Here is a 13,977-nt window from a genome sequence, read left to right as displayed (position 1 = left end):
ATCGACAAACTGGTCACATGTTTGTCCACACACATGGCTGCTAAACCTCCTAGCCGATTTTAAGAGTTCACTACCTTACTTATCCCATAAAGTCTGGAAGACTAAATAATGTCAAAAAGTTTATATCGAATGTCTTCGATAAGTATTGCATTTCTTTTAGGTTTATAATTGGACATCGAATTCCTAGTTTAACCAAAAACAACCTCACAAAGTGATTATAAAGCACAATTTAATTGATCGCTCGAACCTTGGTGAACACACTAAGATTTCAGTTTATACCTAGGGCATCTTGTACGCAGCTGTGTTGGTCCACCTTGAGGCCCATTGCCACCTAACCATTTTCGACATTACAGTTAGTTACTGGGTATAAACCTGACGTTTCGTATTTACGCATTTGGCTGTGCATTCCATGTGCCAAGTTGCACCGTAGCAACGTACAAATATAGGTCCTCACAAAAGGTTCTGAATCTTTGTCGATTATGATTCTCTTTCATAAAAGCTCTCTTAGAGCCTTTGCATGTGATCTCTTTACCGTTCATTTGCAGATTGTCACTTAAATGAGACAATCTTCCCGTCGTTAGAGGGAGATAAGAACGTCAATGCTCTGTAGAATGACGTGAATTTGCTTGGACGTTGCCCACTATGTCTCATCTTAATCCCCATACCGCACAAGTGTGATAAGCAAATGCAATGAATTCTAGCTTTCAGAATGTTACTTCAGACGCATTCCTCTGATCTAGCTAAAGTGATGAGATCATATACTAGCTGTAAACATGCCTGTAAGGATAAACATACTTAATGGACGTTGAGTCAACATCCCCAAAGGGTGTGCCGCCCCTAAAAGACGGTTTAGTCATCCCTGTTAGATGATCATGTACACCAACGGATAACCAATCAATCTGTCTCAGCTTGAAGCATGACAGATCACTCAGTTCGTATGATTCACTTCCTTAGAAGAGAAAGATCACGGCAGGACAATGAATCCATACTCAATCACTGTCTCAAATCATTTCCATCTCATAAGATTAATCCGGATTACTCCCAAGACTTGAAGTTCTTGGTATAGTATACTAGTTTGGATGAGAAAATGGAATTGGAATGAGATTATCATCGATGATGTTTTCACTTATATGGTAGCTACCGACATAAATGAAAAACAATGATATCGAACCATGGTTCGTTGATTAGTGACAACGTAGAACTGATTGGACAATCGAAATTACAATCTAAGTTAAATTCCTTACCAAAGTGTGTTTGGACCTATCGTTCCTACACTGCCTAAGGTAACCCTGTTGTATTACTAGTGGGAAAGGAAACGTAATGAGATGAATGAAATAGTGCGATATGATGCACAAATTATGGCTCAAGGTTTTTCTTAAACGTCCAGTGATTGACAGCAACATTATGAAATATGATTAGTGTTTCTCCATAGGGATAGTAATATGGAGATTGACATGTAAGTTTCGAAAGAACTACATGGATTAGTTCAAATAGTTCTAAACCATGGAACACCCTCTCAACTTGTTTGAGGTGTTCACTTACGGATGGAAGCAATTTGGTAGATGTGTTATACCCGTCTAGGTAATTATTTGATCAATTAGGGATGAATTATATCCTTGCGTGTTAAACTATAAAGTCTTATTCTGAATTGCTAGAGATGTAGTTTATGTCGATGACATGCATCTCACTAAGACTCTAGAAAAGCTTGGGAAAACTGTCTCACATCTAAAGACAAAATTTAAGGTGAATGATCTTAGGAAAACTCGTTTATATCTTAACCTAAAGTTCAAGTGTTGTTATGATGAAACTTTGGTCTTCTAGTCAAACTACGCCCTGAAGGTGTCACATTTGAGTACACAATGATCTTTTATACGTTACATGCAAATGATACCCTTGTAGAGTTTATGAAACCCGAAGTTCCATATCTGAGTTTAACTTTATGTTTCGTTGTTCTTAGCTCATTGTGTTAGATAAGACATCTCTTTCACTGTTAATCTATTAGTAAAGATGCAGCATCGCCCTACACGCAGCCATTGAATTGGTACTCAAGATGTTTTTCCGCTACCCTGAAAAGGTACAAGATTTGGGCTAATCCCAATGCATCCCGAGATAATCCGACCCTTTTGACCCTCGGAATGATGCTTGTATTGTTTATTATGCTGACGCTGCTTACTTATCAAACCCCCATAAGGCACATTCACGAATGGTTATGTCTTTACCTTTAGGGATATCACAATATCTTGGAGGTCCACGATATGACCTTAGTTGCGAAATCTTCAAATTGTTCCAAGACTCACCTTACTTCACTACGCCACAGATGAGACATGGTTAAGAGCTTTTGTTGAGCATATTCTAAGTACTTGCTGTTTTCATCCATTGTTGAGTCCCAACGACGATCCATGAAGATTATGCCATATGTATCAACCTGACCAAGACACAATACATCAACATAGTCAACACCAAGACATATTACGTCTACATCTACATCAACAAAACATCAAGAGATTAAAGTCATGCAAGCCGATCCCAGACAACTTTGCCGACCTCTACACAATGTCACTGTCGAAGTCAACCTTCCATAAGCTTGTCCAAGGAATTGGTATGCCTAACTATTCATAGATAATGCTTGTAGTTTTCATTTGGAAGTTCTATCAAACTCAGAGGGAGTATCCAGAAGTATACTCACTTGATCTTAATGTACTCTTTTTCCATACGATTAGGAGCATTTTTCCCACTGGGTTATTGCTACCTAACTAGGTTTTGACGAGCCACCCATCCTTGGCTGATCATACCTTTGTAAGCTCTTTTACTTGTGTCCAGAAGATGTATAGTTTTGACTTAATGCAACTTCTCACTTTTCTCCTTAGTCTATGGGTTTTTATCCCACCTTGGGTTTTATCATAGTAAGGTTTTGTGAGTTTTACATTTTATGCATTCTTCTGTTGATTTGAGACTTGCATTCGCTCATTGTGTCGACAACTTCATCAATTGAACTTACTTCATCACTGAAGACGTAATGCGCCATTTGTTTGAGTATTTACATACTGAAGGGGGAGTGATGCAGACCTATTAGATTAGGAATGTGATTGTGTAAATCCTAACATATCTAGGATATCCTTATGAGATTCTACCATATCTCTTAGACTAGATATTATTCTATTAGAGTTGTAATCCTATTGGGGTAAGGAATTTACCTTCCCTACTACTATGAATAAAGGTACAATGGGATGATATAACACACACCTCACAATTACACATCTCTCTCTTCTCTCTCTATATGCCGCACCCCTTCTCTCTCTAGCCTCCATAATGCTTCGATAAATTATGTCTACAACATCATTCACTTTTATCTTGAATTTTATGATTTATCTATTTTAATCCGACTCTGGACACCAAACAAAATTTTCACTTTTACTCCATCAAATTGCTGAGCATGAGAGTGAAATATTGCAACCTTAAATTGTCCCGAGAGTCTACTTTTCATTTGTGACAAACCATACATTGAATAGCTAGCAAAATTTCCCTTTGCCGGCCCTAAAATTGTAATATAATATTAAACTAGAAATTTGTGAGCATAAAATCAGATTACCTAATTTCGTCTTTGCAACCATATAAATAATACACATCTTTATTAGCAAAAAAATAAACATATTTGCGTTAGTGTATAAATAAGTGTAAACTTTTAGTCTGCATTCATTCTTTTCCACTCAATTAAGCCCTAAAGAATATTAATTGTACTTGGACGTGATGATTCGTGAATGAAGAGCAATGTAGTCACAGTGTGATTCTTCCACCTCGTAAACATATTTAAAATATGGAAAATGTTTGTATTATCTATGGGGACTTATTTGTCTCCCTACTTATAATTAACGAATTTTTATATCCGAACTGTTCATTCTCTTTATCATCATTTAAAAATTATTTGTGCAAAAAAATCATTCAATTTGGAGAGCGCTATAGTCATCCATATGTGTCAAATCAGTCAACGATTTTAGTAACAAGTAACATCTTCATGATGAACCGTCTATTTGTTTTATGTATACGAATGGGATAAAGATCTCCAAATTAAATAATTTTTTGTAAATAAAAATTTAGATGATGACAAAGAAAATGAACAATTCTAATTATGATATTTAAATGATAATGGTTCATCAATTGTAAGTAGGAGATAAATAGTCCCCATTAAGAAAGACAAAAGCATTGTCCTTTAAATATTTTGATATATATGTTGTTCGTCAACAACCTTAGATACATAACTTGCAAGTTTTCCGTTCTTTTCATGATTGAAAAACAAGAAAGCTACTAATACAACGAATTATAAGGCTTCATATGTTGAATAGAACTCGGTCGTTAATTAGAAAAATGTGTATTGTTTTGGAAGCAATCATAGTGGTTAAATTATGAGAATTGGTTTCTTATTTTAATATCCGATGGGTAGTAATTAGTTATGAACTTCATTAGGAAATGAAACCTTTCTCTGCCTATAATAGCGCACATATCCGTCTAATGTGTACACTAATGAGCAAACATGTATTAGAGTTTTAACGTGCAAGCAAGGCTAGAAAGAGAAACCTAATTTTCTCCACACTGATGGCTCGTCTACAGATCATTCAAGATAGAGATTGTAGATGACATTTGACGGCTAGTTATCGAGATGTGTAATTTACATATTCCGTAATAATCAATTGTGAAAATCATAGAGTTCAAGTTCTTTGCCCAAGGATTGAGTCTTTTAGATTTACCCAATTTTTAAGTTTACAGATACAACCGGTGCAGGTTTGCCCTTAATTAGTCTTTACACAAGAATTGGATTTGTGGAGTCTGGTCACATTATTCTAGCTCTGGGTCGACTATATTTTGACGAAGCTTCTGAATCTTATCGGCGGCACCTTCCAGCTGCCTATTGATTTCTTACTGTAGTTTTTCTTTATTGACGTTTATCCTCGCATTGTTAAACCAGCACCGAAAAAACAAAGAACAAAAGAAAAACTCTAAGAAGATACGAATCTCTTGATGTCTTTCTTTAGTTGCCCACGTAGCCAACTAATAAGTTACCTCCCCTCTGTCTTTAGACCTTTTGGTGGTTTTGCTAAAATTTCTAAATCCATGATACGAAAACTACTTATCATCCGACAGAATATGAAGTTCCAACAAATCCAATCCTAGGTACCACTTTTTGGGTATATTTTAAGTCTTAAAGTGACGAAAAAGTTGAAGAAGGCAAGGGAGGATTGGGATGGGTTTGTTGGTACCTCAAGGAAGAAGGTGAAATTCATGCATGTTTTATCCTATCTAGCTTATATATATTCACGTTGATTACGGAACATCAGGCTTTGCTTCTTGCAATTTATCTTTTGTCAGTCAAACATCTTCTTTGTTGAAATTAACTAGCAACTTTTTTTATTTGATTTTGACGAGTGCCATCAAACTTGCGTGTCTTCAGCTAATGCGTCGATTTAATTACATCCGCAAAAAGTAAAATAATAAAGAGTTTGTAACAACATATATAATAAGCTAATTCCTCCCAAAAAAGGGTAAGTAGTCCATATCATCACCGATAGCGGTCTTAATGAAAATTTATGTACCACTCATGTAAGTCACAAGGGAGCCCTTGGCATATGCCGTACAGGTGATGCCCTTTATCTAAATGGTCAAACTTTTGCTACACTAATTACAGATGTGATGTCACTTAGTATTATGATCTAATGATATTTTTAGTCATTTGTAAATAAAAAATTTTATGTTCGAATTTTATGGATGACAAATCACAACTAATTTATTCTCCCACCCTTTAATGTGTGTGTGTGTGTGTGTGTGTGTATAACACAAATTAAAAATTATGCAGGTGATACATTAGAAAATGCAATCCAAAACTTATAATTTGAAAAGTATTTATGCAGGAATACCAACTATTCTAAGTTACCATTTATTGGTTTTTTTTTTCTTAAACAAAAAAGTTTCTTTTATATTTTACAGTCTTAAAGCAATAACTTAAGTTCAAGATGTCAGGGAGGATTAGGATGGGTTTGTTGGATAGCAAGGGATTGCTTTCATTCTCTTTCACTATATTACATGATAAGCAAACACGAAACAACATGTTGCTAGCAACTGAGTGCTCATTCGAACGATGAAGTCATTCAATTGATGCATATACTAATACAGTAACATTTAGAACTTCATTTTGGACTTGCATTTAGAATCAATAGTCTTGGTTAGGATGAAACATGAGATGTTACACGTGCTTAAAGCCATCGCGTGGAGCTTCAAGAAATTGAGTATACTCACTCTCCCATGTAAACTAGCAATTGAGGTCATGTTCAAGCTCCCACTGGCCACATCTGACATGAAATTTGGATTCGACAGTATAGTCTCCCCCATAAGATCCACCGAGGTGGTCATGTTAACCTTGCCTCTTGCAGGCACAAAATCTGCCTGGATTGGAACTTCGGCCACAATGCTGTCGCGGTAATGAACATAAGCCGTGGCATTCTTGTACTTGAAGCTCCCAATACGGTTCCTGTTTTCTATTGTAATAAGCATGTTTAATGTGACATTTAGAGTCGCACTTGGGAAGAGTGAAAACTGAATGTTTTGAACGCCAACAGGCTTGGCATCGATTATAGGTTGTTTAGGCTTCAGGATGGTGAGTGAAAGAGTTGTGAGGATGATGATAACAATGACTAGGAAAATGGCTGTTGCTCCACAGCAGATTTTGAGGCCTCTTCGCGACGTTTTGTCGGTTTCCATGCTTGGTTTATGAGAAAATGGAGGCTTACTATAAGCTTAGATTGCCGGCTTAATTTAGATTGCTGTCAGGTAATGGTGATTACAAGCTATGGAAATCATAATAGTGCTTAAGATCATATATATAGGAGGTAAAAATACAGAAGGGTTTGTGTTAATGTTCTTGTTTAGATGTTGGATTTTGTTTGCTTTGTAGGAAATGAAAGATGAATGCTTAATCTGGTTCACTGAGACTGACAAGAGAGGAGCTTTTCAAGCCAAAGTTTGAAAGCGGCATAGAAGGCCTATAAATTGCAATCATCGTAGAAGACGTTATAGATTTCGATGTTTGACATACTTATGACAAAAAATAAAATTAAAATTAAAAACATTTGGTTAATTTGGGCCAGGTTTTATATCACTTAAAAACCTAGGAATTTTATTTGAAACCAACCCAGCCCAAACCCAAAAAAAAAAAAATTGAAAATATAGCCTTCCCCGTGGGATTAGGAGTTGGGCCAATCTAAATAGCAACTATAATTTATAGACGTTTTCAGTAGGTCTTTAACTGCAAATCATTGTCAAAATGTCCGAGATTACGAATAAAACTTCTAAAACGAAATGTTATTGCACAAACATGAGTTCAAATCCTCTGTATGTAAAATTCTTTGTGGCATTTCTGCAACTTATTTTACTCAGTGATACGTGTCTGCTGTCGGAAGAAAGCAACCTTCGAAGATAACTAAAAATAGTTATTTTTAATTTTATGTGGTAGTAGAATACACGTAATATAAATAAAAGTAAAAAATAAATAAAAAAAAAAAAAAAAAGGTGAGAAGATTATTAACTCTTTCCTCTTTATTTTGATTTTCTTAAATTTCTGGAACCTATATGTTGTCGGAGTAGACCTACCTCCGAAGATCACACAGCTCACCAACATAAACAACGTAATAATACTTAAAATAATAATAAGAAAAACAACGTAAAATATTGCTAAAACTGTATTAAAATTTGTATGTAACGCCCCTTTTCGTGTAAGCAACCAAGCGGGTAGGCTATTATTTATTAGACAACATTAATAAAATCAAAATTTTAAATTAAATTTACAAATTAAATGATATATTATTTATAATAAATAAATACATTAATTAATATTTAATTAATAATCTAATTATCTCGGATTACCATTATTTTGCCTGTCTGTCACTTTTATTTTGCCTCTTCCATTTCCATCTTTTTTCATCTTTCGCCGGCCAACCAACAAAGCCAACGACTACATCACTCCTCCTACAGCTCTCTCTCTCCCCTCCACCATCTCCAACTTTACTCTCTCTCTCTCTCTCTCTCTCTCTCCGGCCATCTGATTTTGTACAAGATGAACGACCTGCTTGCGGTAATTGGGTTTTCAATAAATTTTGATTAAATTGTTTGGTGGCTGTTTTTGGGGTGACAGTTTAGTTTGCAGTCGATTGGAATTGTAATTCAGTTGCACAAGCTAGTAAATATGATAAATGTTCTGAATTTGGTATGTGAATTTGGGGTTTTTGTGCTTTGCTTTAGAACAAGGTTGATGCTTTTTGGATTGGTACCCTTTTACTTGTGATTGACTAATGACTGCCTCACAATCTTTATCAGAGAATTTCATGTGAATTTAAGTTTCTAGAGAATACCCACTTGTAATCTGAGACGATTTTTCAAATAGATGGATCAGAGATCTCATCAAATTTGAGTTTGACTGACTGAAAGGGGAAATTCTGTGAAGAAAAACAAAATAGAGTCTTAGAACTTTTCAGCATAGATTTATTCGAATTCTCAATTTGACTGGTCCATATTATCCAATGGTCCCGAAAAATCGGAAGTCTTCGATGTTTGATTGTGTTGTTCTGAAGTTTTCTTAGCTACTAAACCAGAGACTTTGCTGAATTCTATCACAAATACCTTATTTTCGTAGCTCTTTTTGTTTAATTTATTTGACCATAATGATATCAGTGAGATCAGATGTTTTGTCAATAAGTACGAATGACGTAAAACCCTTCTTCACCTGAATTTCTAAGTAGGTTGAATTGAATTTGTGGTCAACTGAGTGGTTAATGTGTAACATTTTTTGCATCTTCCTTTGAATCATTAAAAGAAAATTGATGATTTATTTCATCCCGTTGTAAACAGTGCTTATATTGTGAAATAATGCTGCTTTAGGATTCATTTGTTGCTCAACCAAGGGCTCAAACTTCTGGAACAGATGATATCGAAATGGGAAGGCCAGTGCCACATAGCTATTCCGATGCGGGGATGGATGCTTTCAATAAGCAGGTCTTTTTCTATCCACAAAGTTCCATTTGATTGCAGACTAGTATATTGGAAATGCAACCCATTTAATCTATTTGGGATTTGTGCAAAATTATTTTCTTAAGATAAAAGGAAGAAAGAAATCCCTAATCTAACACAAGCATTATATTTGTTCTTAATCGTTAGCTATTGGTTTATATGGAGTTTGCTTTTTTGTTTACTTTTCTTTTCATTTTCGTCAACACTTCATCAGTTGCTTTCTCCTGATTTCTTTTGTTTTTTGAATTTAGATACAAGAGGTTGAGAAACAGGTGGATAAGCTCTCTGGGCTTCTTAAAAAACTTAAGGTATGCTATTGCATATGTGCCATACATAAGATTGAATTTTGTTTGGACATGCTTCTGCATTTTAATTGTTCTGGAATTGGGGTCAGATTTATCTGAATTTGATTCGCTACTGAGTAAATGTTTCTGGTCTAGGATGTATTTAACAGTTAACTAGGAACTTACTTTGGATTTTTTTCTATAGGATGCAAATGAGGAGTCGAAATCTGTTACAAAAGCATCTGCCATGAAAGGTATAAGCTATTTTCCAACTCAGTCATAGTTTCAAAAGCTTGCACCCAAAACTGAAATTTCATCAATATTATTGTTCTACAAAATGTTAACTGTAAATCAGCTTGTAGTCGGCATGGATTCATTTGCTGGGTACAAAAAGTTAACTGTAGAAGTTGCAATTTTTAATCAGACTTGCCAATTGTTGGGAACTTGGAGAAAATCTGTGCTAATTGTTTCATGGTGCATTATGCTTTCTGATTTTGTTATTCTCTGCTCTGGTTGCAATACTAAGACCATTATCCTTTTTCAGGAATAAAAAAGCGGATGGAAAAAGATATTGATGAAGTAGGAAAGATTGCACGTGGTGTCAAAGCGAAAATAGAAGCAATAAGCAAAGATGTAATATTTTTAAAATTCTTCTTTGATTAACCAACTTTGTCAAATATCAGTTGGCTGTTTTCGGTTTTGCTAATGACTGCCCTTATCCTTTCCCCAGAACTTAGCCAACCGACAAAAACCTGGATGTGAGAAGGGAACTGGTGTTGATAGATCACGTATGAACATGACAAAGTTAGTAGAGAGTACTTGAATTTAATGTTTTTAGAGTATTTAATTCTGTATGTTGGACTGATGGTGAGCAAGTTGACTTATAATCTACTTTTTCTGTTTGGCAGTTCGTTGACAAAAAAGTTTAGGGAGATAATGGTCGAGTTTCAGGTATATGTATATAAATTCTGCTTGTTACCTTTGGTCTCATTTATCTCCACACTTTTTTCGCTCATCAACGTTTTATATTTCAGACCCTCAGACAACGAATCCAAGATGAATATCGTGAGGTTGTGGAGAGAAGAGTCATTACAGGTTAGCATGCCTTTTCAACACAAACAAGTAGAACTTACAAACTAAATATTAAGACAATGTGTCATAGTTCTATCATCATATTCATTATTGGGTGATCATATGATTCATATCTTTACACATTACAATTGCAGTTACGGGAACCAGACCAGATGAAGAGGTGAGCGGGTTTCTGATTACTATTTGAGCTTCAAATTATATTATTTTGAATGTGTTCCTAATCCGCCTGATATGTGGACTCTATTAGACAATTGACAACCTAATAGAAACTGGAAATAGTGAGCAAATATTCCAAAAGGCAGTTCAAGAACAGGGACGAGGACAGGTATACTTCTTTTGAGTATTGTTCTATCTGATTTTGAGATTTCCCTTCCACTTTGGAAAAATTTGTGAGAATTAAATCAGGTACTCTGATTACAGGTACTAAATACAGTGGAAGAAATTCAAGAGAGGCATGACGCCGTGAAGGAAATTGAGAAAAAGCTTCTTGACTTGCATCAGGTATGTTTGCCGTAGCATGAGGTTTGGTCCATCTACCGGAGAAACTAACCTTTCTAATATGATTTTGTTTTAAATTTTCAGATCTACCTCCCTCTGGATCCTCTCAACATAAGCCAGCATTCCCCTCCTCGCGTAGTCCCTCGCAAAAGTATCGACCACAAGCGCATCTGCATGGAAACCGGCCAGTGTGATAAACTGCCAGCAGTAGCCAAGCTTGGCAATCCGAGGAATAAAGTCCATCATTTGCTGATCATTCATCCCAGATGCATCCCAGTTGAAAGATGGTGAAAGATTATAAGCTAACATGATTTCAGGCTGCTTATTCTTCACCGCCTCAGCAAATTGGGTGCACTCAACCATATCAGGGCTCGAAGTCTCCATCCAAATAATGTCAGCGTGGTCAGCAAAAGCCCATCCACGCACGACAGCTGCCATCACAGACCCTTTGAACCTGTAGAACCCTTCTCTTGTTCTAGGCAAGTCCCAGTCCCAGAAAAGGTTCTTAAGCCCCAACTTCTCAGTGATTTCGCACGCTTGCTCATTCGACAAACACTTTTCAGGACTAGAATAGCTCATCCATTCACTCAATCTCCTCCTTTTTTCATGTTCGCCAAGGTTCATGGCCTTGATTGCATCAGTGACACATTCTGAAAATGTCTTCAGCTGTGCCATTGAAGTCCAGTTGTCCTCGAGGGCCTGCAGCTCAGCTCCTGTTTTGCCAGCGGCCATTGCTTCAGCCAAAAGGGTAGCCAAGCTCTTCCCTCTAAGATTTGGGTTCGAAGCCCCCAATATAAACTGATGATCCCTAGTGTCCACATTGGTCTGGATCAATGTAGCTGCAACCGCATCAGTTCTAGCCACCAATACAGTCTCAGTTCCCATAACATCAAATTGTAGCCTTGCAGCCACAAGTCTGTTAATATGTTCACTAACAGCAACAAGCACTTTCCCAGCCATGTGACCGCATTTTTTTGTCACTGATGACTGGTCCTCAATGTGAACACCAGCAGCGCCTCGCTCCACGAAAAGCTTGCAAAGCTTAACAGTCGCCGTGGAGCCACCAAAACCGGTGTCACCATCAGCAATGATTGGCTTCAAGTAATCAACATAAGGGGTTCTAGCCCTCTCCTCCCGGCTCATGCTCATCCTTGCCTCCTTTTGCTTGCGGTCATGGTATTGTTGAGCGAAAAACAAATGCTCCACCTTGTTTGGGACCGTGTCATAAGGGTAGTCAGCAAGGTCGGGACCAGGCTCATTGGTGCTGGTGTGTGTGGACGAACATTGCCAACCAGAGACGTAAATTGTGTCCAAGTGCTTGGCCATCATGGTGACCTGGACGGGGTCTAGGGCACCAAAAGTCCTTGAGGATGTGCCATTGGCTTGGTGAATTTTGAGAGTTCTCCACAGCTTTTTGGCCATTTCATTGGAGCCATAGCTTTGTCTCAGGGTGCCTCTTAGGGCCGCAACGTCTTTAGCTGAGTATGGTCGTTTAGTGAGCTTGAACCTTTCTGAGCCCCACCATGCCTGCACCTCCGCGACTTCTGCCTCAAACCTTCCTTCTTCTTCCATTATCTGTATACACAATTCTCACTAGTTACGAACATGTGGAAAACCAATTTGCGTGCCTAATTTTTTAGCTCATCATTTAAATTGGAAATTCATTCACTTTTGTATTCCAATATCTAGACTTAGTGCTGACCAAAATTTTATCGAGGTACGGTTCTTCAAAACAACAACTGCATACATAACCAATATATAGAGAAATGTAATTTTAGTACATAATATTCCGTAGAAGAATGCTATACTTTTTACTTATTAGCAAATTTATCAACTTTTAAGTGTGCTAAGCTCCTCTTTGACCAAATTTACCCCTGTATCTTTAATTCAACTGGCAACAATTCCTTGTAGACTAACTGTGACTGGGGGATTCAAGTGTTTCAATTTAATTGCCTCTCTTTTTTAATCACATTGACTCTGATTAAAGGGTCTAGCTCTCGGCGCAGTAGAAAAGGTGTGAGACCTTCGAACAATAATAGGTCTCACACCTAGATCCTGTTACTGTGGGAGTTCATTACACGACCTCAAGATAGAAGTTTGTTTGGTGATGAGGGCTACAAAACCTACATATATAAACCATGAATCAACACAGAAAAATTAGGCAAAACCAAGGACATGAAACCGAATGTATAAGCGTTTTAACACCATTATAATGTACTACAGAAATAGCTCAAACTTAGCAAATTCCTAGTAGAGACTCACTAGCAAAGACAACTATTAGAAAATTGGAGGAAACGAAATGGGAGGAAGGCTGTTTATGGCTTACCATTGAAGGCACTGAGTAAGATGCAGCCATGGCTAGAACTTGTTTTGGTATATGAGCTTTGTTAAACAATGACTAGGAGGAGTTGAGGAACCTCCTCCAAAGTCCCCTACATTTATAACACCAGTGGGGAGGTAAGAATTCTTGTGACGTTGATAAAACTCTACCCTTGCGGATAAGAAAGAAACAAAATTCAAGAAATTTCCACTGTGCTTTCTCAAAATTAATTTCAAATTTTTATAAATTGTAATAAATATATTCATTGTTATCTTGCAGAAAAAGAGCGAAACTTGTCCCATGGGAGCAGCATTCGCAGGCACGTAGGGTGATGGCATGCACTTCTCTAACTATCCTGTGTCACCATGCTTAATTGTCTTGTTCTTCCAATTTGGAAATGACATCACTATTTTTAATTATTTCAGATTATGAATAACTGATTCTGTTTTTCTGTTTTATATTATTATTGTTTTGTTATCCAACTGCCTCAGATGTGTCTAGGCCACACTTAATTAATCTCCAGTTTGCTTTCTGGTTTCTACCGATCAACTATGTTAGCTAGCGCACCGATCAACTATGTTAGCTAGCTCTAGCTATATATTCATGCTTGCGTACTATGCTCAGTATACTAAGGCATGCACTAGCCACTATATAAAATGGTATTAATGGGCTGAATAGTTCCTCTACTCATGGTAAACAACTTGAGAAGCTAGGACTAGGAATAACTGTAATTTC

The 13,977-nt window shown here is 36.8% G+C and overlaps 3 protein-coding genes across 4 annotated transcripts; 1 reads left to right on the top strand and 2 right to left on the bottom strand.

The window, feature by feature from the left end:
- Window positions 1-6,168: 6,168 nt before the first annotated feature.
- On the bottom strand, window positions 6,169-6,747 carry LOC148689329 (uncharacterized). The gene has a single exon (XM_088688438.1). It carries the CDS (start codon window positions 6,745-6,747, stop codon window positions 6,169-6,171), a length of 579 nt encoding a protein of 192 aa, XP_088544564.1.
- Window positions 6,748-7,930: 1,183 nt separating this feature from the next.
- LOC137708359 (syntaxin-132) lies at window positions 7,931-10,992 on the top strand. Of its 2 annotated transcripts, none has more exons than XM_088688626.1 (11): window positions 7,931-8,116; window positions 8,920-9,033; window positions 9,300-9,356; window positions 9,538-9,586; window positions 9,877-9,965; window positions 10,063-10,136; window positions 10,241-10,283; window positions 10,367-10,427; window positions 10,559-10,584; window positions 10,672-10,749; window positions 10,845-10,992. In XM_088688626.1, exons 1-11 carry the CDS (start codon window positions 8,099-8,101, stop codon window positions 10,938-10,940), a joined length of 705 nt encoding a protein of 234 aa, XP_088544752.1. In that variant the 5' UTR covers window positions 7,931-8,098; the 3' UTR covers window positions 10,941-10,992. The 2 variants fall into 2 exon arrangements, with proteins under 2 accessions (XP_088544752.1, XP_088544753.1); XM_088688627.1 differs by having other exon boundaries at window positions 8,890-9,033.
- Window positions 10,993-10,994: 2 nt separating this feature from the next.
- On the bottom strand, window positions 10,995-13,396 carry LOC137709546 (isocitrate lyase-like). The gene is made up of 2 exons (XM_088688437.1): window positions 13,249-13,396; window positions 10,995-12,497 (listed from the first exon to the last, which is right to left on the bottom strand). Exons 1-2 carry the CDS (start codon window positions 13,276-13,278, stop codon window positions 10,995-10,997), a joined length of 1,533 nt encoding a protein of 510 aa, XP_088544563.1. The 5' UTR covers window positions 13,279-13,396.
- Between the last annotated feature and the right edge of the window lie 581 nt (window positions 13,397-13,977).

The sequence above is a fragment of the Pyrus communis genome, chromosome 17 (assembly GCF_041283825.1).
Source record: "Pyrus communis isolate YQ-2024b chromosome 17, ASM4128382v1, whole genome shotgun sequence".
In the NCBI taxonomy this organism is placed as follows: Eukaryota; Viridiplantae; Streptophyta; class Magnoliopsida; order Rosales; family Rosaceae; genus Pyrus; species Pyrus communis.
This window is presented reverse-complemented; position numbering and strand designations above follow the sequence as displayed.